We start from the raw sequence: 25,362 nt of genomic DNA, 5'->3' as shown, positions 1-25,362 counted from the left end.
ACTAATCCCTCTCATTGCTTAGTCGATCCTTATTAGCTCGGCATGCATAGGTTTTCTTGTGGCAACATGGGATGCCCTCTCCTTACCTTCCCAAGAGGAACAAGTTCCCAAGGGGGCATGACAATGCAAATTGAAAGAAAAGCTTCAAAGCAAAAAAGATAAAAGAGAGAGCTTCAAAGCAAAACCCAAAAAAAGAATAGATCAATCATAAGGAAAAAGAAAGGACGAAAAAAACCCATGAGAAGAGACTCATGAGATGCAAAGACTAGGGAAACCAATACGCACTCCCATACATGCACACATGCACTAGGATTAAATTGGGTTTAAGCTAGCTAATTAATGACAATATTATGTACTCTCACGAGCGACCAGTCTCACAATGTTTTTCTTTTCTTTCTATTTTTCTCTACTCTTAAATGCAATAAATATTATTTTAAAGATAAAATAGATTATGAGTTCTGAACTATCTAGTTCTGTGTGTGTTACCTTTCTACTTAATTAGCTCTTTCATATATAATTTATAGTATTGTCCAGTGTCCATTCTTCAATAAATTATGCACCGTGAGAAAAGTCATATGTTAAAATTTATAATTGGTGGGAAACATTTTAAATGCCTTATAAAAAATTATTTAAATTTAAGCTAGCTTCGAAAATCTTTTATAGGTCATGAACCTTAATTAGGAACATACCTTTGAAAATTTTTTGAGTTCTCCAAAAGGGATCATCAACATGGTTGTTGGTGGAATATTGGAAGGAGCATGTAGTCTTATGTCTTATATATATATATAACCTAGCTAGTATATACACTACAAGAAAAACATGCATTTGTGACGGATTATTTACGACGAGAATGATTATTTACAATGAAAACAGACTCATTTTAACAGGAAATAATTATTTTTGTAAGAGATAACTAGCTACAAATAAACAGTTTTCTTGTAGTGATATACGACATGCTTCCTAGCTAAATAAAGGTCGACTAGTAATAAAGTACTCCATTTATTTGATTTTTTGATCTATTAATTTCGCGGTAAGAATTTATTAGAATTAATTAACTTATCTAGTCTATCTCCAGAGACCTAATTAGGTTATAAACACTAGTCACCACACTTGTCCGATATTTGTGGAAGGGAACAAAAAAAAAAAAAAGTGTTCGGATAACGTCGAATATCGTTTCCCATAAGGGATTCCTCGCCACACCACTCGTAGCTCCCCAACTATGGAAAGAAATTTTATTTCTTGCCTTTATTCACTTTGAGGAATTAAAAAAAGGCTAAATCTTTTTCCAACTTCTATCTTCATTCTTATTCCTGCTTTTTAAATCTCTCGTGATTTGTCTTTTAGACGGAATGATTCTTTAGGTTTCAATTGGGACATTTACTTGTTTGTTTTTATAACTCTTCTTAATTCATCTAATTTAATCATTTTATCTAATTATTATAATTTTTTCAAATTTTCACGTAAAATAAAATAAACAATTTAATTTTTTCAAATCTAAAAATAAAAATAATATTAAAAAAATATATTCTAACAATATTTTATTTAATTTTTAACTTTAATTTTAACTCATTTTATTTCACCTCTTCTTATTTGAAAAAACAAATGAAAGTCTTGAACTTTTAGATTTGTTCAACTAACCCCCTCCTCCATCAATCTTCTCTTAGTAACTTGTTAATCTTTTTGTTTTTCTCATCTTCTCTTACATTTTCTATGCAATCATGCAATTGGCCTCGTTCCAATGTTGATATGAGATAAGGATGAAAAATTTATGAATAGTAATAAAACATTTTATAAATAATAGTAAAATAATTTAAGTACAAATATTTTATGAAGTTTTAAAAAAGAGGAGAGAAAAATTAAAATATAAAAAATTATAAAATTTAAATATTATTAGAATATAATTTTTTTTTAGATTTGAAAAAAATTAAATTATTTTTTGTGTTTCACTGTTTTGTTTAAAAGTTTGAAAAAACTATAATGATTAGACAATGATTAAATTAAAAAATTGAAATTAAAAAATATTTTTATTGAATGATGTTTAAATGTTGAGATGAGATAATGAAATGGAATGCAACCATCTCAACATCCAAACAGAGACCTAAAGGTTTTTCCTTTCGAGTTATTAACACTGATAGAGAAGTTTGAAATAGAGATTATAATTTGAAAGTTACATTTTACAACTCAATTATTTCTAGATTCTTTTGTTTTGAATCAGGTATTTTGAGGATTGCGAAAAATTGGTATCAAAATTCAGGTCTTTCGTTCTAAACACCCGCTTACCACCCTCTCTAGTTCTAACTTCAAAATTGTTTCCTTCTTGATATATATACCTAAGGTGGAATTCTTGTATGCATAATAATAAAAGAAAGTCAATGATTGCAACTCTAGGGATTTTAATAATAGTAAATAACAATCGTCAATTATAAGCATTATCATCATGATTGGGTCGGGTGGAAAAATTTAACTAGGATACACTATACAAACAAATGTGCACAAAATTATGTTGGACAGTGCCTTCTGTATGGAGTGGAGTGGAGAGAATACAGTGCAACGGCTGAAAGCAAAGTCACTATGAAGCCAAAGAGAAAAAAAAGAAAGAAAAAACAATTGAAACCTCACCCTTCTCTCTCTTTCTATCCAAGAATATTATCGGATAGATGCGTAGCTGCATAAAATACACCTTGCATCAGCGATACATCCCTCCCCAGAAAAAGCGTGCTTTCTTTTTCTTTTTCTTTTTTTTGTTTCTGACTTGCAGAAATGCAGACTTCATGGTTATCTTAAGGATTCCTGCCGCCTAAGAGGGATGCCTTCAACATCAATTTGGCCATCCTCTTCTGAGTGCTTAGAATTAGAATGTCGCATGGACAAAGACGTTGACAAACCTGTACATGGTTTGACTACGTGATAAATTCTTCAGAATGCCAAAAATGAGTTCAACAGTTAAAAAAATCATCAACCAAGCCTACAATTTCCTAGTGTGTAGGGAAAGACATTGGGCCCCTTGTCAATTAACTATCACCAAGGCTACAAGAAGCTTTGAAGATCGAAAGCTCTCACAGGATGAGATTAGAAATTTATTTTTCACTACTTTAATTCATTGGTCGATTGTAATTGACTTTAATGGCATGTCTTTTCATGACTTATTTATATCGTTAAACTAGCTCACATAGGCCACTCTTGTATGTGTTGCATATACTCGGGCCTTTTGTCTATTTGATGCTCAATCAAATTTTGTTTATGGATCAAAAAAATTAACTATCATCATTTGATTAAAGAGAAGTGATATTTACAGTCATAGGGTGTGAAAGTCTCGCACACTCCCTTTGAAAAAAGTGAATAAATCTAGGATCCACATGAAAAAATTATTTTTTAATAATAAACCCTACTTTTTTTTCAAAGGGGGTGCACGGGATTTACACACCCTAAGACTATCTAGCATTCAGAAATTCTACATGAAAGCTAGCCTTACACCACACACCTCCACCCAATCAACATGTGATTTGTCATTTTTGTCATTCAATCTTAATGCTTAAATATGTGTTTAAATAAAATGGCAAAAATAACAAATCACATGTTGGTTAAGTGGAGGTGTGGTGTAGAACTTCCTTGTAGCATTTCTCACCTAGCATTACTCTTGATTAAGGTGCCTTTTGGATAGTGAGTTGAGATGCGTTGAGATGAAAGTTGAATAAAATATTGTTAGAATATCATTTTTTAATATTATTATCGTTTTGAGATTTGAAAAAGTTAAATTGCTTATTATATTTTGTGTAGGAATTTGAAAAAGTTATAATGATGAGATGAAACACTTTCATTATCCAAACGGGGCCTAAATGGGTTCGCAAAAACGATATAGGGAAACATACCATCCACCATATCTTTTGTTTTGTGAAGAAGAAATGTTCCAGAAAGGATGGTCACAAAGCCACACATTTCTGTGACTACCTGGGTTGGACTCTGCCTATCCCAGTCCTGAAAGTAAATTCAAATTCCACAATGTCAAAGTAAATTCAAATTCCACAATGTCATCAATTCGAGATCATAACATGAAAATTCCAAATGATTTCTAGGAAATAACAGCAATCTATAACAGGCCTATCAGAAAAAGGACATGAAACAAAGCCCAGTGGCATATTATGCAGAAAAAGCCATATGAACTTTCTTTGTCGGACCTTACTACCTAGTTTTAATTAATTCTAAAAGTTAATAGCAAGAGAGAAGTTTTGGTTAACTACAACATTCTCAATTCTCAACATTCTCAATTCTCAACATCCTACTTCACAAGCTCACCAAAACTTTTGAATTTTTTTTATTTAACACAAACTTAAGTTGATGTATCTGATCACCAAATTTATGATGTTCGACAATTTTTAAGATTTTGAACAAGGATCAATAGCAACAGATGCCCATGTAATGCAGAGGAAGAGGAAAGAAAGTGATTCAATAATACTTTTCAGAAGAAGAATATACCTTAAACATGATCACACTAGCCAAAATAGTCAGTGATGTGAACATAACATAGTATATGGGAGATACGACAGCCGTGTTAAAAGTATCAAGTGCCTGTATTGGAGAAAATAGGGAAAAAAACAATCAAAGGAACCGTTGCAAACAGTAAATATCAAACAACAGAGGCCCAAAAGGTTAAGCAAAATACTTGACATTTTGAAGTACTTATGACTGAAGAAATATAGTCGCATGCATGCTTGAGAATGAGTTAGAATTTCAGTTAACGTTTTCACTTCATTTCCTTACTTCCACAGCAGACAACTTTGAGAGGGCTCATTTGATTATACATTCCATACATCAGTCATAATGGAAGAATAAGTTTAAATACGCCATTTCCATGTGAAGTTTGATATTAAAATAATTGAAAATAGGGAAAACAAAACTACCAAAATTAAATTAAATTAAAAGAAGACAAAAGGCACAGACAGAAAATACATAGTTGTTACCTTGTTTAAATAATTCATTTGCGTAAGAATACAAGTAATTACAACTAAAGTGAATGCCCAAGTTTGGGGATAGATTAATTGATTCATTCCCGAAAATGTCAACTTCAGAGCAATTCCAAGTGCTTTGACGCTCATGACCTGTCAAGAGCACCCTTATAAAAACGCTAAGAAGATAGAAGTTATAACCCAAAGACATCAGCAAATTTTCAATTAAATACTGACACATACCGACAAAGAACCTACAAGGGAACAAACTCCAATGTAAACCATTATGTGTGTCTGGCCGTACTGTGGGATAAAGTAGAATATAAGAATAAATGCAGCTGTTATGACCAAAGCCGCATACAGGAGAAAAGCTGCAAGAGAAACAAAAAGGATAAAAATATATAAACAATATCTGAACATGAAAAGCCAAAAATGATTTAATCAATTAACACAAGCAATTCTGGGTAACATTACAATTACCTGGCTCCATGGCAAGATCCCAAACTTCTGACACAGATTCAATCTCGCGCTCTTGAGGAGCATGCAGAACAATTGTAACGGATCCCACAACACACAGAACACAACCAAGAATTCCAAAAATATGTAGCTTCTCACGCAAAATAACGTGTGCAAGTGCAGCACTGCAGACAAGTGTAATAGTTAGCACATAGCACGGGGGAATTACAGTTATTTATAAAGAAGATTTTATATCATGCCTGATGATAATGCTGAGAGCCCCAAGAGGAGTGACCAGTATAGCTGGTGCAAATGCATAAGCCGCAAAATTAGCAATTTCCCCAACGATCACTGTTGAATGGCAATCACCCATGAGTATTCTCATTCTTGATTAAAAACCAAAACAACTTTCACGAAAGAGAAGCGCTACAAATACAAATGGATTATACAAAAGTAAATGCACAAACTGAAGTGGCTTCATGTGATCTGTTAGATCTACTTTATAATAAAAGTAACTTCACAATTTGACGTACCACAACATACAACGTCATTTTGTAGACTTACTTTTATGTAATTCATTAGTGGCTAAAGTATTTCCCTCCAGGAAAACCCAAAAAACAACTCTCACAACAATTTTATCCAAACAACTTTTCAAATCTGCCCGGCCACTTTCACAAACTCCAATACCAAACATCTAAAGAAATCTTTAAAACAATTTCTCATTTTTCCTATCCACATTCACAAAACCCAATAAAAAAAGACCTCAAAAATTGTTCCAGCAATTCTCAAAATTTCTTATAACCAAAGATGGGTTAAGCAACTTTAATGACAAATAATCTAAGATATAAAAAGCTTTCTTTTGTGGCTGGTGTTTAGGAATGAACATGCAGGTGTCATATGAAGAAAGCAGTTATCAGAACTTTATCAATCAACCCTTTCAAATCTGAGGCGTCTTTTGATTGAGATTTAGAACAGTTTAGTTGTTATCATGGGTAGAAGAAAAGGCTACAGAGGTCACCTATTAATCATATTGCAAGAAAATAAATGATAACCACATAATGATTTTACTTCGACTTTAAATAACATCCCTCAATGTTGTTTTGAACATTATGTAAGCCAGAAAAGATATTGCAAACAAGCCATTGAATTTCAGATTCTTTTTTTCTTTTTTGACAAAGTACAAGAAAAACAAGCCATTGAATTTCAGAATTGTTTAGAAAACTTGTACTTTTAGTGTAACCAAGAGTGATGGAATAGAGAGAGACACTTTTGAAGCTTCTCTTTTGTTTGTATTCTAATAGGATCAAGTGATTCACAATATATATCAGGGGAAAAGAAAAATGAGAAAGGAGACATCCATATATGGTCCTTATGTCACTCATTATAAATGGAAAATTTGAGTTCATTTTCATTGTTTGTAAGGAGTTTCTTTAGCAGTCGCTGAAATATGCTAAAGCACGAGGAAGTCGCTTATTTTCTCCGCATAATTTCATTCTCATAACTGTCTCCATTGCTCTTGCAGCTAAAAGGAATTATTGAATTTAGATGTGCCATGTTGTAGACGTTTGTATCATTTTGAGTCGGTACTTATAAAATAAAGCCTTCCGCTACACAATATTTTATTTCCAAGGATACAGATAGTAGAGCAAACTGATAAAACACATGATGCATCACTTTTTACAATAGGTAACAATCTGATTCTAATAGTGCGGACCACAAATAGAAGTGAATTAAAGGGAAAGTAGAGCAGTAAATCCAGTCATTGATCAATGACCAAAGCGAGCCATAGAATACTCACTTGTTATCATGCCCACCCACCAAAGTGGCTCATATAAGTAAGAATAGCCTCCAACACCTGTTGAAGACATCAATGGACTTAATTTCAAGAATTACGCATGGCATTAACATAAAACTATATTCAAATTATCCAATAATAAAGCACACTCAAAATAAGTAACACAACTCCCACTAGCACCAGTGGATATTAAAGACGGATGATGAGAGTGCATGGAAGCTGCACCAGAAATGTCGCAGAAACTTATTCAAAGAGAACATGCAAGATGTATACATGTCCATATACACATGAGAAAAGAATGGAATCAAATTTCTCAAAATGAGTAGACTCCCTGATCCTCAATACTGCTCTACTACACATTTGCACGCACATCAGCAGAGCGATCAAATATCAATAAAGCGACACCGAATTTGGTTACTGGTCCATCCAACATTGTTATGACATTAAGAAGCATCTGTTTAAACTTTAAACACAATTTTCCACTCGATCTACTGAACATACAACTGGACATCACCCCCCAAAAAAAGAAAAAAGAAAAAAGAAAGAAAGAAAAAGAAAACAAAAGCAAAGAGGGAATGACCCATGGATTCTTCACTTCTAATTTAACCAAATTCATAGGTCAAGTAATTTCCTATACATTGACGATTCTAGTCTACGGAACACACAGCAGGCAGCGGCAATTGAACTTCTTTTCATATTGCGGGGATTATTTTTCAAAACGAGCAATAGGACCGACATTTTATCTCATTCACTCATTCAAAGTAAAACATGAAGACAAGCAACAAAGTCCAAAATTATAGAGCGCAACCACCCCCCCCCCCCCCCCCCCCCCCAAAAAAAAAAAAATAACGGAAATTAAGCAAAATGGCCGCGAAAGTTATTTGAAGAATTCAATACCTGCCCTGATTCCAGAAGCGGCGGCCTTTTTCAAGCCCTTCTTCTTGATAATGAAGCTGGCGCCGATGAAGAAGCTGGAGGAGAGAGCGAGAACGAGGCCCTTGATGTTGTCAGAGGACATGCCCTCGCGCCAACTCGTCGGCGGAGTCTGAGTGGCCGCCGAAGCCATGGATAGAGAGCAGAACAAAAACCCTAGCCTCCACCGGCGACTCTATCGGTAGAACCCTACCCCAGGGAGGATCATGAAATGAAATTTGCTGCTTATGTGACTCACTGATCTGATCACCCGGATACGGGAGTTAGAACAGTGAGTTAGATCTCGAGATGTAGTTATTGATTAATAATTAAGAGAAGGATCCTGTCGCCGCTTTGCTTGGAGCAGTCGCTGGCCTGGCCACAGCTGTGAGTTAGGTTTCTTGGATCGAAGAGAGAGATAGAGAGAGAGATTTTGGGGGTGATTCGGTGTTACCAAACAAAAAGGACTCCACTCCGACTTCGGGTCGATGACTGCTGCCTCCGTATCCCCATCGTCTTCTTTCTTTCCTTTTTAACTCCTTTCTTTCCGTTTTATTTCTGTATTTTTCTTCGCAAAAAAAACAAAAAAAAAACAAATATATATATTTATATATAAGTCTTCTATTGGATTTATGAACTTGATAAAAAATAAAAATAAATTTTGATTTAAAATAAATATTTTATTTTAAGGTAAAAACATGTCATATCAATTAACATAAAAAAATATTTATAGGATTTATGCATCCATTTTAATTGGTTTTATTTATTAAAATAAAATTATAAGGGTATGCATTAGGTTCAGGATTTTTATTTACCGTATTTATATTAAAATAAAGTTTAAACTATGGACATCTCAACTTAATAAATGCCAATGGTAAGATATTATTATCATTAAAGCATTGTCACATACTCAGATCTCATCCAAAATCTAAAGCCATGGAGAGATAAATATATTGCTCACTAAATATATTGATAAATTGGTCCAATACTAATAAAGAACTTAATTAAGATGTTAGAACAAGCTGTGGACAACAAAGGTGTTGGAGGTTGCGAATACTCATGCTCTGAGGTTGTTTGTTCTCTATTTTCCTCCTGTTTCTGTTGTTCACATACTTGATACTTCGTCCTTAAACATGAGGAGTAAGATCAAGTGAAGAAGAATTGGCTGAGTGAGTACTGAGCTCAGCCTTCATTAAATTGTCTGGACTGCAAGTTTATATGCTTTTGGATTGAGATCACTTTCTTCCCCAATATTTTCCCATTTTCAATACTCTTTATTTTGGATTCATCAACTGTAAGATCATGATTTGGATTTGTGGTGATGAAGAGTTTTTATGGGTTGCATAACATAGTAAAATAAACCTTAATTCTTCTTTACATATGGTTGAAGAAGCTCATTATTAGGGTATTAAAGACGAGTTGCAATAACTAGATGGGGGACCAAAAGGGAGAAGGTGCCCTTGGGCCAAGTTTTGAGGCCATGGGAACATGGGATTGGCAAAATCTCCACAAATTCAGTCAGACAAAATGGGAATCGGCCACTTGTCTATAGGACTGTTCATCCAGTTTTCGCCCCGAAAAATCAGGGTATACCTGAATCGGAATCCTAGTGAATCGATTCCGGTTCCGGGTTGAACCTTTTTTTTTTTTTTTCCATCATCATCATCGAACGGCATCTGATGAAATTGCTAAATAGCGGTGGATCAAAGCGTTTCATCGCCCCATCGTTCTCTCGTGCAAATAACAGAGTCACCTCGATGGTATCCACCTAGATGAGGATGCAATGTCCAATCCATGTGGGAAATCCACCTCAATTGGCAAGAAATCCCCACAAAGTAAAGTTTCGGAGAGCTTATTTCCGCACCACATGCTCAGATGGAGAGGGAGGGCCTGGAGAAGACCTTTCCGTTTGGCAGGAAATCCACTTCTTTGTTTTTAAGTGCCTGGCTGCCCAATCCAGTTGGCATGAACATGGAACCTTTCAAACCAAATCTTCTTTTATATAGAAGTGATCAAAAGGGAACCTGTTAGTCAAAATGATAGGAAGAAAACTGTCTTACTGGCATGAGTGTTAATTAAGATAGTGCATTCACTATGTCACTTAAATATTAAACTTCTCCCATAAAAAATGAATCTTGGGGAAAAAGAATAAGGTATTATTACCCTCATAAATAATAGCAAACTGACAAATCTAAGTAACATGAGATGTCTACTAAGCAATCACATAAAACAATCCCCATGGAGAGATAAATGCAGACATGTGCATGTGGTTAACACTGCAAGTACAAGGAACTAGTCTAAGAGGTAAAGTGGTTGTGGTCAGAATGTCAATTTCCTGCCCAGACATGTTCAACAGTGAGCAGCAAAGCCTCTGCACTCCCACCGTGGACCCGAGAATCTCCTTCTCCAACGACTCCTTGGAGATTCAACAACTTGCTACCAAGCATGAAAACACCTACAGAGAAGCACCCGTTTCCTCGGAATTCGATTTCTGTGTGAAAAACTACACCATGATGTCTGCAGATGAGTTGTTCTTCAAGGGCATGCTGTTGCCTTTGAAGAATAGCTGCATCAATCAGCAACGAAAGATGACTTTAAGAGATGAACTCTCTGTCGATGATGATTATGAACATGTGTCTCCGAGGATACCGAAGAATGCCACCCGGTGGAGGGAGCGGCTGGGCTTAAAAAAGGGTCTCTCCTCGTCTAAAAAATGTGATGGGAGTGATGAAGTGATGGAAACTGTAGTCGAAGAGAAGAGGCCTGTGTTTGTTCATGAGAATGCTTTCGTTAGCAAGAAAACGCAGGTAAGATGAAACTCTTTTGTTGAACTGAAACTTGCAGATCTAGATTCAGATTACAGTTTGGCAAATGCCTACTGTATACACATACAAACAGTATTTACTAGACTATTGAGATTAGTTAATTATAGTACTTTTATCTTTAAATTTTATCATTTCAACGGCACAGGTTGATATGTCACGTTTTAAGCGGTTTCAGAGATCAATCATTTAAATGAAAAATTCAGAATGAAAAACAATATTTCTCATTAGTTTTTATGTTGCAGGAACTACTTACTCTTTGAGGCCTTGACGGAAGGTTAAGTTGCAGGAGCAAATGGAATATGTTGGGATCAATAACAGATAGAAGTAAAGGAAGTTCTAAAGAAATAGCAGCGGTAATCATGATGGGAAAGGGACTGATTGTCTTATTTCTTGCTAATAATTGGTATTTCATGTTTGCTAATTGTGAAAGGTATGGTATGGAGAGTGGGATCCATGGTGTATGTTGAGGTTTGATTTAGGGCTCATTTATTTTCAAATCAAAGATGAGATGAAATTAAAGTTAAAAAGTTGAATAAAGTATTGTTAAAATATATTTTTTAATATTATTTTTATTTTGAGATTTGAAAAAGTTGAATTGTTTATTTTATTTTGTATTAGAAGTTGAGAAAGTTGTAATGATTAGATGAGATGAGATGTTTTATGAAAACAAACGAGGCTTTAACTGCTTTCTTTGCTAATTCTTTTGATTTTATCATCCCGTTTGACTCAAATAAACCCCCTCCTACCTTTTTCCCATTGGAAAAGGAAGGATTATTTGATTAATCCAAACTATCTATTCATTTCTTAACCATTGTTTCAGTGATCTATTTATGAGATGCATCATTTCGTCTTATAAAAATAATATCATTTTATATAAATACCCTCATTTTAAAATATGGTTATAAAAATATCGTAAAAAAATAATTGTAAACTTATCATTACTCTTTATTGGTTAATTCTTATTTTTGAAAATGTTGTGAGAGACTGCATTTTGAATGGAATTCTATTTCTTTCCATTTACATGAAAAGAATTGCTAACAGCCCAATATCTTTTAGCGTTTATTGGCAAATCATACATAGATCATCGCATTTCCCATCAAACTACAAAATTATAAATACCGTGGATTGCATAGATATATGTTGCATTTAGCTAACGTTCCAAGTAATCAGACCACCCCCACCACCCAACACACACACACACACACAAAAACTGGAATTGATAATTAAGAGTAAACCAAATCTCTACTCTAATCAGCTCGTTCAGAAGAACATAAATGCTAAAATTTTATAGAAATAACATCAAAATAGATTGAAATTTGCATCTTTTTTCCCTAATTCTAACGTATCCAACAGAACGCCTTCTTGCAAAAAAACATCACGGTAAAAACTCAGAAAAATGGAACATTTTTAGATAGATTATCACGCACCATTACATTGCAGATTCAAACAAATGGTATGGAATAAAGAAAGCAGTTTATTTGATAATTACTGTGTCTAGAAACACACTTTAAATAAATTCTTAAAACCAGAAAGGAGGAGGGGGGGGGTGGGCCTGTTTACTACCGCAGCACACTATTAATGCTATTTTCACAAGTTATTTGGTAAAACAAGATTTGCTGAACTATGTACAACAGAAGCAATTTCCACTATAATTGAGGCCTTGAAAGAATAACATCATGTAATCTAACTACGCATATATTAGATCACGATAATTACAAGGGAATTTTCTGTGTGGGTTGAAACTCAAAAGAATAATTGGATATTTACAGTTTGTTTGTACAAAATTACCGTCTTGTCTTGTCCTGACGGGAAAGAATCGATCGGCAGTTTCATTAACTTTACATCTGCATCCAATAAAACCAGCATAACAGCTTTGAGAAATCGGGAAGAAAATGGTATACCATGCCGGCAGTAAAGCAAGCAATTCAGTTGACAGGCAAGAAGAACGTTTCATGTATTCTAGAAACTTATCTGTTGGGTCCGCAAAAAAATCTTTAACAAATAACAATGAAAAGACTATAATTTCACACCCTTCAACCAAGTCCTTATAAAGAGTGAGTGAATTCTGGTAAAAAAAAAATCGAATAAAATAAAAAAGCAATCTTACATGATACATGGCCCCCTCCAAAGCATCAAAGAAAGCTCTTCATCGATAACCTTTTATGGATGCAAAAGCAGTAGGTCTTTACTAAATTGGTCAAGGGTACCCTCTGCAGATCGTTTCGTTTAAAGAAGAAATACAGTGGATATTATAACCAAGAAATAAATTACAGATATATAGATTGAAATCCGATGATAGATAAAATAAACCACACCATTGATCTTGTTCCGATGACTGAGTGGGACCCAAATATTTCTCCATGGACTCTTTCTTACGCTCAGGATCCAGGCTGAAAGTGTGAACACAGCAGTTAATTTTAGGCTCTAGAAATTTAAATGTGGATAAACAATAACACAATGCCAGAGCAACTAACATAACCTCAAAATAATAACCGACCTATTTCTGAAGCCAAGAAGTGTACAATGGACAGCACTTGCACATGCAGAAGCTGGAGCTATAGCAGCAGCAGGAACAGCTTGAATGGCAGATGCCAAAGCAGATACAGCACCAGCTCCACTCTGATACTTTTTCAAGGGAGTCCGGACTAAGGCAGAAGCAGATTTTCCCAAGCCATCACTAACGTTTTCATAAGCCTATAATTTTGAGAACATTAAAACCTTCACTGAAAATAACAGCACACATTGTTTCCCAAGAACAGTAGTCAATTGCCATCATCATCAGTGACATGATTTCAACATCCAACATGCCAAAATGCATATCATAAATGAAGAATCTCTCAGATAAGAAAGGAGAAATTTCCCTTAAAAAGCCTTTGTGAGACCCTAGTGTATCATCAATCCACATCTGTCTATGTAACCTTGATGCATCAGAGGCTAAGTTTTGTGACAAGAGGAGAGAATTTTTTGTGGCAAGAGGAGAGGATTGCATGAACATGAAGTACCTCGATATTATATTGAAAGCTGTAGCACTCAAAATCAAGATACTTCTCAAAATCAATCCCGAAAAAATAGACAGGGACAACATATGTATTCAACCCAAGCCTACTAAACAAGCAACTTGAGGTTAAGTTGACCAGGAAAGACTTGGAACTAAGGAAAATATGTATAGTGTATATGCAACACATACAATAAGTAAGAAATAAGGTCACATCCAAAACAAAACAAAAAAGGGAAAAATATAGATGACTGTACAATCTAGAACTCCATACATGCAATGCTAAAATAATAAGCTTTATATAAAGACACCAAAACCGAAGTTGACATCTAATGTAACACACCTCTAGGCAGCTCTTGGCAAAGAGAAGCCATTGTATATATTTATTGACTGCTAAGATCCCTGGATACAGGATGTGATTTTAATGCTAATTGCTGCAATTAGGAGTCTCAACCTTGAAATCAATTGCTTCTAATTAATGCCGGAATGTACAGAGGGTTGATAAGGGTTTGAAAGGACAAGTTCACATGAGTTTCCACGTGTTTAAGTGAACACTCGGGCATAAACACTAAGGCCCCGTTTTGGATTGAGAGATGAGATGATTTTAGATAAGTTAAATAAAATATTGTTAAAATATTATTTTTTAATATTATTATTGTTTTTGGATTTGAAAATGTTGAATTGTTTATTATATTTTGTATGGAAATTTGGGAAATTTGTAATGATGAGATGAGATGAGTTGATATCACTTCTTAATCCAAACCGGGCCTAAGGCTTACCATATCTTTTCAACTTTACAAACACACAAGTTCATCCAACAATTTAATATTGCAAGCTCCCCAAGTACTGATGTACAGTCAAAACATGAAGGGATTTTTACCCTTTGAAGTCCTTGCTGGGCATCTTTAGGCTGATCAGATCGTACATTTGTCTTCATTTTACTTCCTCCAGCCCATGGTACAGAAGGAGGAATGCTAGTAAGAATATATTCCGCTTGGTGCAAAAGGTCATGAGCCCCAGCAGCCAAATGTACTCCAAGTCCAAATGCTTCAAGTGAAATGCTTTTAAGAAATGCAGCAGTGCCTGCGAAAAACAGATTACCCAGTTGTCATTGTGGAGAATTATTTATTATTACCCATCAGATATCATGTGAGACACAACAGAGAAGATAACATCACAGATAGTAATACAAATTGATTTGACCAAAATCCCTCCCACCTCTATACATATACACTTACTCTCAAGTCTCAACTACCCAAAGCATTTCACCACTAACTAACCCTTTGAAGCATCCAAAGCATAACTGCACACTCATGGGATCATTGCAGAAAAGATCAATTGGTTGGAAATGGCGAATTACACTTGAGGCTCTCTCTCTCACACACACACAGAATAGTCTCTCACAATTCAGCCGAAACAGCACTCCAGATAAAGCTGAATGGCAGCAGAGGATTCTCTCATCGAGAAGTCTTGGGAAAAGGCTTTGTTGACTTGGTACAAAGTTTGACAGAAAACAAAGTCTGACCAAATCGAATAACAAGTTTCTCCCATCAGGGGAAAAATCAAAGTGACCAACAACAGCTATTAATCACAACCAGGCCTCCACTTTAAAAACAATTTTGCACTCCACAACAAAAATTTATGGTCATCAATTCAAGAAACATCTGTTTTTTTTTTTCACTTATAAAAGAAAATATATATATATATATATATATAGGAAAAAAAAAATCTGTTTTTATTTCTACCTCCAGTGGTAAATAAGTTTCAAATACCTCAAGTAATAAGTTCTCTTACTTACTACAATCAAATTCTTAAAACTCCAAAAAAGCATTAGGTGCTTTTGGGCTACCATGATGAAGGAGCCTGGATTTTTCGGGTAGGATGCAATTAGTTCACTGATTTACCTCTTTGCATTCCCTTGAGCACTCTCCGATCCCTCTTGTAGTTCTCAACAGGTAAAGAAACCAGCTTCACAGCACCAGAACCAACAGCAACTAATGATCGGATAGTAGGAAGGCCTTGCAATATTTTATGAACCTACATGATAGAGGCATACTAATTTACTCTTTTTTCTATCGGTAGACATAATAATTTACTTTTGATACACAATAGTTCAGAAATGGAAAGCATACCTGTTATATTCTAATTAAATAAAATGAATGCTGCTAACCTGGTTTTGTGAAATATCTTCCAACCACTCCCCTATAATTGTGTCACAAACACTGCCCCAGCCATAGATACCAACAGCATGGACATGCTTCAGTTGAAGCTCAACACCCTGTATCAGTTCAGTTAAGTATTATCCCACATTCACACATCTCAAAATAGATCTCTTATTCCTAATCTTCAGCTCCTCTTTCTCTTTTTTTATTCATAAATTTACTTGCGAACCCAAGAGGACTCGAATCCCAATCATTAAATTATAAAAAGAAGTAAAGTCTTACCTTCCAGGGAACAAGATTTACAAGTTCTACATACTTCCCACTTCTTAGTGCCGCAAGATCAACATGGTGGGGACTATAGTCAACCCGAACAAGAACAGGCCATATATCAAATTTCTGAGATAAAGTTGGATATAATCAGTATATAAGTTTTTACTGCTATAAAAAACAAATGCCCTCAATGAAGAATTGCAACATGAATTATACGGCAAACTAATGAGTTGCAGGTTCACTCGAGTTCCAAAAGAAGAGGAGATTGCCATGACAAATTTAATTCTATTTTGCCAGCTTCTGCAACACTTCCCATTAAATCTTTTATCTACCAAGAGTATATAACATATAAAGATTGACCACAAAACTTAAAATTCACAAAAACCAAAGGCTTTCTGCCAAAAAAAGGACAACGTAGAAAACCTTTAGAGCAGCATAAACAAGATATAATTCAAACCACTTGCCTGAAAGTAAGGAAGGAATGCCTCATTGGCAATTGTATGGCCATGCAACAATTTTGAACCATCTGGCTCTTCATGACAATCAGGAGATTGGTCAACTGATGAGTTCTTTGCCCCAAAAAAGTTGATGAGAAAATCAAGTTGGGACTGATGAAGATGCAATAGAATGGGAAGGAAAGCAATGCGTAACCTGAAAGGAAAATGATAAGAACCAGCACTTACAAGCACATTGGTAACCACAATATCTCCCTCCACATTTACAATCAAACATTAGAAAGGGGGAACAATCTGTACATAATTATTTTTTTGACAAGTCAGAAGATATTTTATTGATATTGAAATAGGCATAGCCCAAGTACACAGGAAGTATAGATGTGATTACACCTAGTTAGGAACTAGAAACGTTGCAAGGAAATCATGAAATCTGTACATAATTATTTACAAGACTTCAATACCACTTAGCAGCCTAACACAAGGTCAAAGACATAATCTTAATATGAACAAGGGAGAAGCAAATATATTGTTGTCATTAAGATTTAACCCCATGAATTGATATTGATTTTTTTTTTTTTTTAAAAAAAAAAAACCTAACATACAAGCCAGAGGCATTTCTTGCATACAGTCATGAAAATTATCAAACAGCTAATGTAAACCTCGTAGATAACTTCAGCTTAAAAATGAAAGTTCTGATATAGAATAACACAATATAATAGCACTCTACAGAAAGCCTAAAAGGTTAGTATCGCCTTTACTAAAGAGAATCCATATAAAACAGAAGACTTACCGGTACTCCTCGAGAGGAATTAGAGGATCTGGTCTGACAGCTTCTAAGTCCAGTTTCAATGCTTTTGATGAAGATTCTCTAGGATGATCTTTTGAAGAATTATAGCCTAGCACCTTCGAATCCAATAAATAAAGAAGTTTTCAGACTCTGTTCAAGAAAAAATAAAGGTTAAGGACATGTGAGAGTACAATTATTTCAACATTACCAGTTTCCATGGTGCATCCCTGCTCCTATCGTAAAGATGAAAATCTTGAATTGAAAGGGAAAGTTTAGACACATGTACTCCACCAATTGGGAAAATGTCATATTGAAATTCCATCCCTGATAAAGAAAGCTCCAGACACACAGTTTTGTCCCTTCCATGATACTTAGCATAATGCTCGCCATCGTCTCTAGAATCATGCCAGTCAGAACCAGCATACATTCTCCATCTGACATCAATGTTCTTCAAAAGTACACGTCCTGTAACCTTTCCGATATCATCATGTTTTGTATTGTCAATAAAAGGGAGTTTTGCTTCCACAAACTGTTTCACACCACTTTGCTCACTTGACTCTGCAATGTGGTTTTCTACAATGCTTAAATAGGTGTCCCCATACCATCCACTATTTCCTTTTCCAAGACCTTCATGCTCCGCATTCATGGATCTGCATTTAGGTAACTCAGGCATAGATTGTCTGCCTATGGATAATTCAGACAGAGGGCGCAACTCAGATAAACAATAGCCTTCTATAAATTCTGGAAAGTTTCCTTCTTCTAAAAATGAGGTTTGACTGCTTTCCAGTCCCAATTCAGGCACCGACCGATTGAAGGACAAATCATGGGATAATCTTTCAGGAGTTTCAACATTTAAGCTACATGCATCTCTAAGAAGACTTTCATCAAGTGAAACACAAATGTGGGATTCAGAAGAATCAAATTGGTAGGTATGATAGTTATCAAACTGAAATGCATCCTCACATATCTCATCCATCAAGCCAACCAACCCAGGTTCACTTATTGCATCTTCACTTGCAGTATGAACTTCAGAAGTTGATGGCCCAGATTCACCACTGACGGTTCTAGTTTCACCATTGTAATTTTTCCTCTCTTGTGCCTTCTGGACGTTGTCCCACCTAGCCTGCAAATGCACAACTGATTCCTCCAAATCAGGAGCAAATAGCTGCTGAAGTTGAGAAGCCAAATGGATCAGACCAGAAGTGGTGTCATGGCAAGTTTCCACGTAAATGTGAGATTTAGAACATTCCACCTCCCAGAGGAGACCATTCTTACAATTATTTCTCAAGATAACTTCGATGAGTGCCTCCCGAGCAACTCTAACATAGCCAACCTTGTGAAGATGTTCAACACTGTAAGTGCCATCAAGATTATTGGGCTCTGACACTGTACAAAGTAGAAGCCCAAGATCTTGCACTCTGATTTTGCACTCGTTACCAATTGAGTTTGCCATAGTTGAATTTGATACATTGAAGGAAGATGCAGCTAACAGACAAGCAACTTGCTCACCAAAACATTCTTTTTCTTTGGCACTTGAAGAATAACACTTAGGATCTGGAACTTCAATCCCGTGCACCAAATTCTTTAAGTAGGGCTCATAACTCAATCCAACATCAACCAAGTTAAGGAGAAAAGTAGATCCACATGATGCATTCAAATCCCCCTTCTGCATACTATTGTTACCTGCTTGTTCAGTCTCAGGAGAAGGCAAACTGAAAAAGGAGGATATTGCATCTAACCAATCCAAGCGACCACCTGTTGCAACAATTGTACTACATCTGACATTTATAGATGTAAAACCGTGAAAACTATCGGGCTCCCACAGGTATACAATATCAGAACCAGCCCTTCTAAACGACAATGCATTGGAACCTCCTCCATCACCACGTTTCATGGTAGAATCACTACACGATATTAGAAGAAACTCTCGATCAGGAATCCCATTGATGGAACCCCACAATTTGCCTTCTCCATGGGCTAGCCAAAAAAAGCTGGCATCCTTAATACCTCCAACGTTTGAGACAGACAGCAATTCAAACTTCTGAATTTTAAGTTTCAGACAACACCATGATCCAGGAAGTTCACGCTGCATCGAGCCCACATAAATCTCTTTCACGTCTGGGCTCATTAAAATTTCTACCGTATCACACTCCACAAAAAGTGATGTTTGAGACACAGAAGATCCTTTCCTAGAATTGGCAGCATCAGAATCCACACAAGAGAATCCACTTATCACCTCATTTAAAAAACCATGTAAGACTTTGTATTGAGAACTACCAAGATTAATTGTAACAGAACATAGATGAACATGCAGGCATAATACAGAGCTCAGAATCATCTCTTGTCGAGTTTGAGACTTTAACCCTTCAAGATCTTTAACAGTAGACACAGATGCAAACTCAAAACCCTTCCCCACAAATTTATGTCTATTCCTTGATTCTTCTAAAGTGGCTAAGAACTTTGCCCTCCTTGCTATCCAAGGACCAGTCGCATGACCCTCCTGCCAAAGCATACTAATGACAGCAAGACCACCTTTTTTGTTTGCCATAGAGAGAATGTTTTCAGAAGAAAATTTCTGATTCTTTACATTACAGGAGTCTATTCCAACCTCAGCCTCACTTGCAGGAGAAACCAAGTAAATTTTAAGATCACCAACATGCAAATGCAAAGACCTCGTAGCCGTCAAAGAATGTTTTTTCTGTAAACTTGCATCTGAATTTGAATTGCTGTCTTTATCTATTCCCTTGTTCAATGCTGACTGTGATGAAAAATCAAGAACAAGAAACTGATCCCAGGAAGAGTAGCCTCTACCATCTTCGCTGCTCTCAAAATGGAAACACAGAATTACACGAGCGTTGGGCATAAGTATATTGACACACAACCTTTCTGTTGAAGACAAGCTTGTCATGCAAAGAGTAGAACCTCTTCTGATACCATCTGGAGATGATCCTTGCTTCTCATTGAAGAGCCGGGGTGGAAACTCATTCCTTTTGCTGTCCATCTCAACATATTTTATCAATTCCACAGATAGATTCATCAGTGTATTTATTAGAGGGAAGTTCACCCAGAAAACAAAAGGTGCTAAGTTCAACGAAAATAATGTTGGCACGGTAAAACTGCCATCTGATGAGCTGGAACATGCAGAAAATTGGCAATGAGTGACCCCTGAAGTTTTAAGCAATGTCACTTTGACTATGCCACCCCTACTTCCAAAAGGAAAATCTGCAGCAACTGAACTGTTTACTTCATTTGAATAAGAATCTTCAGCAGGATAGGCAAACGGAGGAAGAGCACCTTGAACTTCAGCTTGCAGTTGATGAATCAAATGCTTTTGACTGGCATTATTATCGGTACATGTCTTCCAACCAAAGTTCGTGGCAGTATTTATACTGCTGTAGTAATGAGCAACCACAATACAATCCACCATTCCTTCAAACTTCATTTCTTGAGGGCATACCTGTTTACCTTATCAAATGTTTCAAGTAAGTGTAGAGGAACATCATGCCAAACAACCAGTGTAGAAAGCATAAAATGGACTTGAACTGAAAGCACATTTATTACCTGCAATTGAAGAACAATGTCTCTCCATTCTGAACCTAAATGATGAACATTAGCCTGATCACCTGGAGGATCACACAAATGCCTTTGGTCTTCATCATGAAATGAAAGCATGAAAGAAATTTCCGCAAGAGCTGCTCTCACAGTGGTTTTAACATGCTGCTGTTCTGTAACCAAACAGTAAAAGGGGGAAAATCAAAGTTTTACTCACGATATCTACAAGTAATTTATATAGAGTCTGAAATCATAGTTATGAATAGACTTTTGAATGAGGCCCTATTAGAAGCCTTCAGTCCCAAACTGTCTCTATCTGAAGGCTGGAAATTGCTGCTGAACCACAAAACAGAAATGAAAAAAAAAAAAAAAACCAAGATAGAAACTGAAAAATGGTGGTTCCAAAGATTTGAATGCAAGACCGTTTAGACAAAGACCATTTTATCTGATACCATATTTCAAGTAAGGCTACATAACTAAAAATATAACATAAGAAAATCAACATTTAAGGACTAACATGTATAATAAAATGTAGTAGGTATAATTAGATTTTGCACAAGCTGAATGGACCATGGCCTCACCCAGGTGTCACCCACGCACTAAAGACCATTTACAGGAAAAATACAATACAATATGATAGGTCAAAATGCAACACAACTTATATGCAACTTGAACATGCAATCGGGATTTAATATGACACCAAATCTTTTAGATATAACACGACGGTCAACATTAAAAAAGACTTGGCTTCATGTGAATGATTAATACACAACACAGAAGCTAATCTGACATGGTCAATGCTCAAGCTATATAATGGGGAGAAAAGCAAATACCAGAGGGAATATGCAAAGATCCAGAAGCAAGGCTGGATGCAGCAGTAATTGCACTGAGAACAGAAGATGTCCAGTTCCACATCCCACTGCTAGCCAAAGTCGATCGGGAACTTCTCATCCCATCAAAACATTCAAAGAATTGATCCACACTGTACACAGGAAACATAATGGCATACTAAAGGCATCTGCATTATTTGAAACTGTGATAGTTGACCACCAACCAAGGCAAGAACTAGGAAAATAGTCATGCAACAAACTATAGAGTTTGTAACATTAAGTTGTCGTTTACATGTGTCCACTACTTGGCATAACCGGGAGAGATAATATTTGAATATGCAAGTATAACAAAAGGCTGGCTCATACCAGCAAACTCGATATGCCTTTAACAAGTATGAAATCTTTTTTGTTTTTTTTTTTAAATAATGGGCAACAAGTACTGAATTTGCATGTGAGAAATTTCCAAGATTCTTTTTTTAATCATTGAAGAAAATGTATAAGTTGAAAAACTCTGACTAGAAGATTAAAAGAAACTGTACCTGGGCTATGCCTATTTCTATGAATATATTATCTTTGATTACCGATCAAAAAAAAAAAAGAAGAAGATTAAAAGAAACTCTTAATGTTTTGTACAAGAGCATCTATAAGTTTCTAATGCAATTCCAAATTTGTTACTTTTTCTTTCTTTTTGGTAGGAAGTGAGCAATCAGTTTAGCTTGATATAATCATTTGCAAGAAATATAACAAATAATCAACGTCAAGTGCCTCTAGTGAGAGTGTAAACACTAATTTCCCTCCACTGCAGCTGTAAGAAAAGCATTGATGTCTACAGAATGATCACTAACCTTGCCCCAAAATCAATTTCTTCTTCAATTCCATCTTTCTGGTTTTTAGGGATGGAAAATGGCACCCAATCTGATATGACATGTGACCCGGGTAGAAAATTCTCAGAGACTGAATCCTGCAGGTGCAAAGTAGAGGTGTCCATTGAAGAGGCACCACAACTTAGCATTGCCTTGTCAGTAACATGTCCAGTAGAAACTGGTGTTGATGAGTTGCAGTAGGATGCAGCATTGATGTTAAAAGAATTCGTTGGATTATGATGCATTTGACCCTCACAATCTTCGTCCAGTTTCTTTAAAGTTCCCCATGAAAGCAAGAGCCATTTTATTGTACTGGGCTGAAGTCTCAATTCCACAGGATCAATATGAACATCTGCATCCACTTTGTGAATGTCTAAGGACCCATTCTTCCAAGGAATACTTAATTTTACATTCCCAGAAAATCCACCCTTTTTCCCTGTCACAACAGGAGTGGTAGTATTTAAGGGACTGCCCCCTGAAAAATAGTCACCAAAGCTCGTTCCTGATACACATGGAGAGCTTTCTTTATTATTGTCACCATCAATTCGAAGAAGCTCAAGTACCGCTTCTTGAAATTTCACAAAGTTTGTCAATTGACTTATTCCAAGAAAGCTCTCAACTATTGTACCACCATTAGAATTGGCATCTTCAGAAACACAAGTTCCACATTCTGTTTCTAATATTCGAAGCACTAGGGTTGTGCGAATACCCATATTCTTTTCATCCTCCAAATATGGATCAAATGCAACTATTAACTTCTTTATCCTGACATGGAAACTTGTAAGCAACCGTTTGACCAGCTTTGCAATTGTCTTAACACCTTCATGAACATCCCCAGAAATAGGTTTAGCAGTGTCATCCACCGAGTCATGTGCAAGCTTTTTTGAGTCAGAATGGAGGCCATTGTTGCCATCCTGAACTGAACTCCAAGTTTCACTTCCAGCTGGTGAATCATTCTTCAAACAAGGAGCAAGCACAAGTTCAAGTTCATCTATCTCCACCAGACAATCTTCACCCTTCCAAGGCATTTTAACAAGTAAAGAGCCAATGGATCCTTCTCTTATAATAACTGATGTTGCTGCACCCAACTGCTTAGGGCGGGGAGGGAGGGATGGGAAGAACATGGCCATAAGAAAACAATAGAATGACAAGCAAATCAATTTGAGGGTCAAATTAAGAAAGCAATGAACAAAATGACTTAGCAACCTTCTACACTCGAAATTATATGAAACCTCAGTTAACGGTAGTTGCAGTTCTAATATACTGATATAGTGATATCCTATACGTCTACAGAATAAAATATGACCCCAAAGTCAGTTGATAGTTAATTCGAACTTTTTTTTTTTAGTAAGTGTTGGAAATTTTATCACTAGATGAATGCGCAAGTGTGAATATAAAGATTACTGATATCCATTTACTAACTTGCTCATACGATGTCACATTCAATACCTCCATATGAAACAGGCAGAGTTTTCTCCATTCCAATCCAAGAAATATTTCACTAGACCAAGTGCTACCGAACCCCCGCCCCCCTATACAAAAAAGAGCCTACAAAGCCTGCGGTGCCCAATGCATGTAACTTGCTTAACCAGCAGAAATCTCCCGTTCTTTTTTTAAATAAACATAAAGAAACTTCCAAAAGGAAAACATGTATACAATGCCAAAGCTAACAATTATCTTTATATTTTTTTAAAAACCAATCACACCTTCTCATTGAGACAATCGACATTAAGCGCGAGATCGCTAAGCTGAATAGTACCCTCGCGAAGTTGCACGTCAAGCTGATCTAGGTCGATATCCCCTAATATGAAATGCCCCAATTTCTTCTTCAACACGAACTTGCAAACCCTCTTCACGGCCCAACGCGAGAACATTGCCTCGGCCGACTTCGCAAAATTCCACGAAAACATTTTTAATTTTTTTCTATACAAATTCTGGAATTCTCAAACTGGGGGATTCCCTACTTTGCGTGGAAATTAGGGTTTTGAGGGATTAGGAAATTAAGACTGTCCCCTTCGTCGTCGTCGGTGTAGTAGCTCGTGATGGAGGTCTCCCTTCCATCGAGCATAAGAAGAGGAATTTTTCTGTCTGCATAGGAATCCGATTAAATTGTTTATATGTAATCGAAATCGAGTTTTGATCTATTAGGGCTTTAATTTTACGTTTTAAATTCTTTGAAACAAGGAAAAGTGACGGAAAGAACTTAAAAAGTTAAAATAACGGAAGGAAAATGATAGAGCCACCGCTGGTGGCTCCCGCTGGAGTCACCGCGGGCTCTATCATATGTTTTTTGATATGTTTTTTTATAATTATTTTTATATATATATTTTTAATAATTTTAAATATTTAAAAATAATAATAATAATTTATAATATTATTAAAAAATACTTCGTTATGAAATAAAATAAATATTTTTTAATAAAATACTTATGAAATAAAATATTTTTTAATTATGAAATAAAATATTTTTTACTAATTTTTTTAATTTCATAATTAAATAAATATTTTTTAATAATA

At 35.7% G+C, this 25,362-nt stretch overlaps 3 protein-coding genes across 4 annotated transcripts; 1 reads left to right on the top strand and 2 right to left on the bottom strand.

Annotated features, from left to right (window-relative positions):
• Nucleotides 1–2,373: 2,373 nt before the first annotated feature.
• On the bottom strand, nt 2,374–8,661 carry LOC109002319 (probable magnesium transporter NIPA4). 2 transcript variants are annotated; one of them, XM_018980007.2, is made up of 10 exons: nt 8,561–8,661; nt 8,092–8,481; nt 7,198–7,254; nt 5,660–5,750; nt 5,424–5,584; nt 5,187–5,314; nt 4,959–5,096; nt 4,474–4,566; nt 3,870–3,975; nt 2,374–2,885 (listed from the first exon to the last, which is right to left on the bottom strand). In XM_018980007.2, the coding sequence occupies exons 2-10, from the start codon at nt 8,258–8,260 to the stop codon at nt 2,776–2,778; spliced, it is 1,053 nt and encodes a 350-aa protein (XP_018835552.1). In that variant the 5' UTR covers nt 8,261–8,481; nt 8,561–8,661; the 3' UTR covers nt 2,374–2,775. The 2 variants fall into 2 exon arrangements, with proteins under 2 accessions (XP_018835552.1, XP_018835551.1); XM_018980006.2 differs by having other exon boundaries at nt 8,092–8,648.
• Nucleotides 8,662–10,329: 1,668 nt separating this feature from the next.
• LOC109002323 lies at nt 10,330–11,431 on the top strand. Its single transcript, XM_018980011.2, has 2 exons — nt 10,330–10,913; nt 11,174–11,431. The coding sequence occupies exons 1-2, from the start codon at nt 10,365–10,367 to the stop codon at nt 11,189–11,191; spliced, it is 567 nt and encodes a 188-aa protein (XP_018835556.2). The 5' UTR covers nt 10,330–10,364; the 3' UTR covers nt 11,192–11,431.
• Nucleotides 11,432–12,732: 1,301 nt separating this feature from the next.
• On the bottom strand, nt 12,733–24,976 carry LOC108981416 (autophagy-related protein 2-like). The gene is made up of 15 exons (XM_018952565.2): nt 24,552–24,976; nt 22,828–23,933; nt 21,986–22,134; nt 21,162–21,325; nt 17,809–21,057; nt 17,604–17,716; nt 16,823–17,009; nt 16,371–16,484; nt 16,097–16,204; nt 15,831–15,963; nt 14,807–15,009; nt 13,429–13,625; nt 13,247–13,321; nt 13,039–13,141; nt 12,733–12,775 (listed from the first exon to the last, which is right to left on the bottom strand). Coding segments are annotated over exons 1-14 (6,003 nt in total). The 5' UTR covers nt 24,756–24,976; the 3' UTR covers nt 12,733–12,775; nt 13,039–13,140.
• Between the last annotated feature and the right edge of the window lie 386 nt (nt 24,977–25,362).

Source organism: Juglans regia, chromosome 16 (assembly GCF_001411555.2).
Source record: "Juglans regia cultivar Chandler chromosome 16, Walnut 2.0, whole genome shotgun sequence".
Classification (NCBI taxonomy): Eukaryota; Viridiplantae; Streptophyta; class Magnoliopsida; order Fagales; family Juglandaceae; genus Juglans; species Juglans regia.
The sequence above is the reverse complement of the archived record's forward strand: the minus strand, read 5'-3'. Positions and strand labels throughout refer to the sequence as shown.

Bases quoted from the DNA above. Each gene is read 5' to 3' on its own strand.
- LOC109002319 (XM_018980007.2), bottom strand. From the start codon at position 8,260: ATGGCTTCGGCGGCCACTCAGACTCCGCCGACGAGTTGGCGCGAGGGC. The intron at 5,315-5,423 runs GTAATTGTAATG...TTTCTCTTGCAG, and splicing joins GGATCTTGCCATGGAGCCAG to CTTTTCTCCTGTATGCGGCT. The intron at 4,567-4,958 runs GTAACAACTATG...TCTCCAATACAG, and splicing joins AAATGAATTATTTAAACAAG to GCACTTGATACTTTTAACAC.
- LOC109002323 (XM_018980011.2), top strand. From the start codon at position 10,365: ATGTGCATGTGGTTAACACTGCAAGTACAAGGAACTAGTCTAAGAGGT.
- LOC108981416 (XM_018952565.2), bottom strand. From the start codon at position 24,755: ATGTTTTCGTGGAATTTTGCGAAGTCGGCCGAGGCAATGTTCTCGCGT. The intron at 23,934-24,551 runs GTGTGATTGGTT...CGCCCTAAGCAG, and splicing joins TCGATTGTCTCAATGAGAAG to TTGGGTGCAGCAACATCAGT. The intron at 17,717-17,808 runs GTAATGTTGAAA...TTGGATTCGAAG, and splicing joins GGGATGCACCATGGAAACTG to GTGCTAGGCTATAATTCTTC.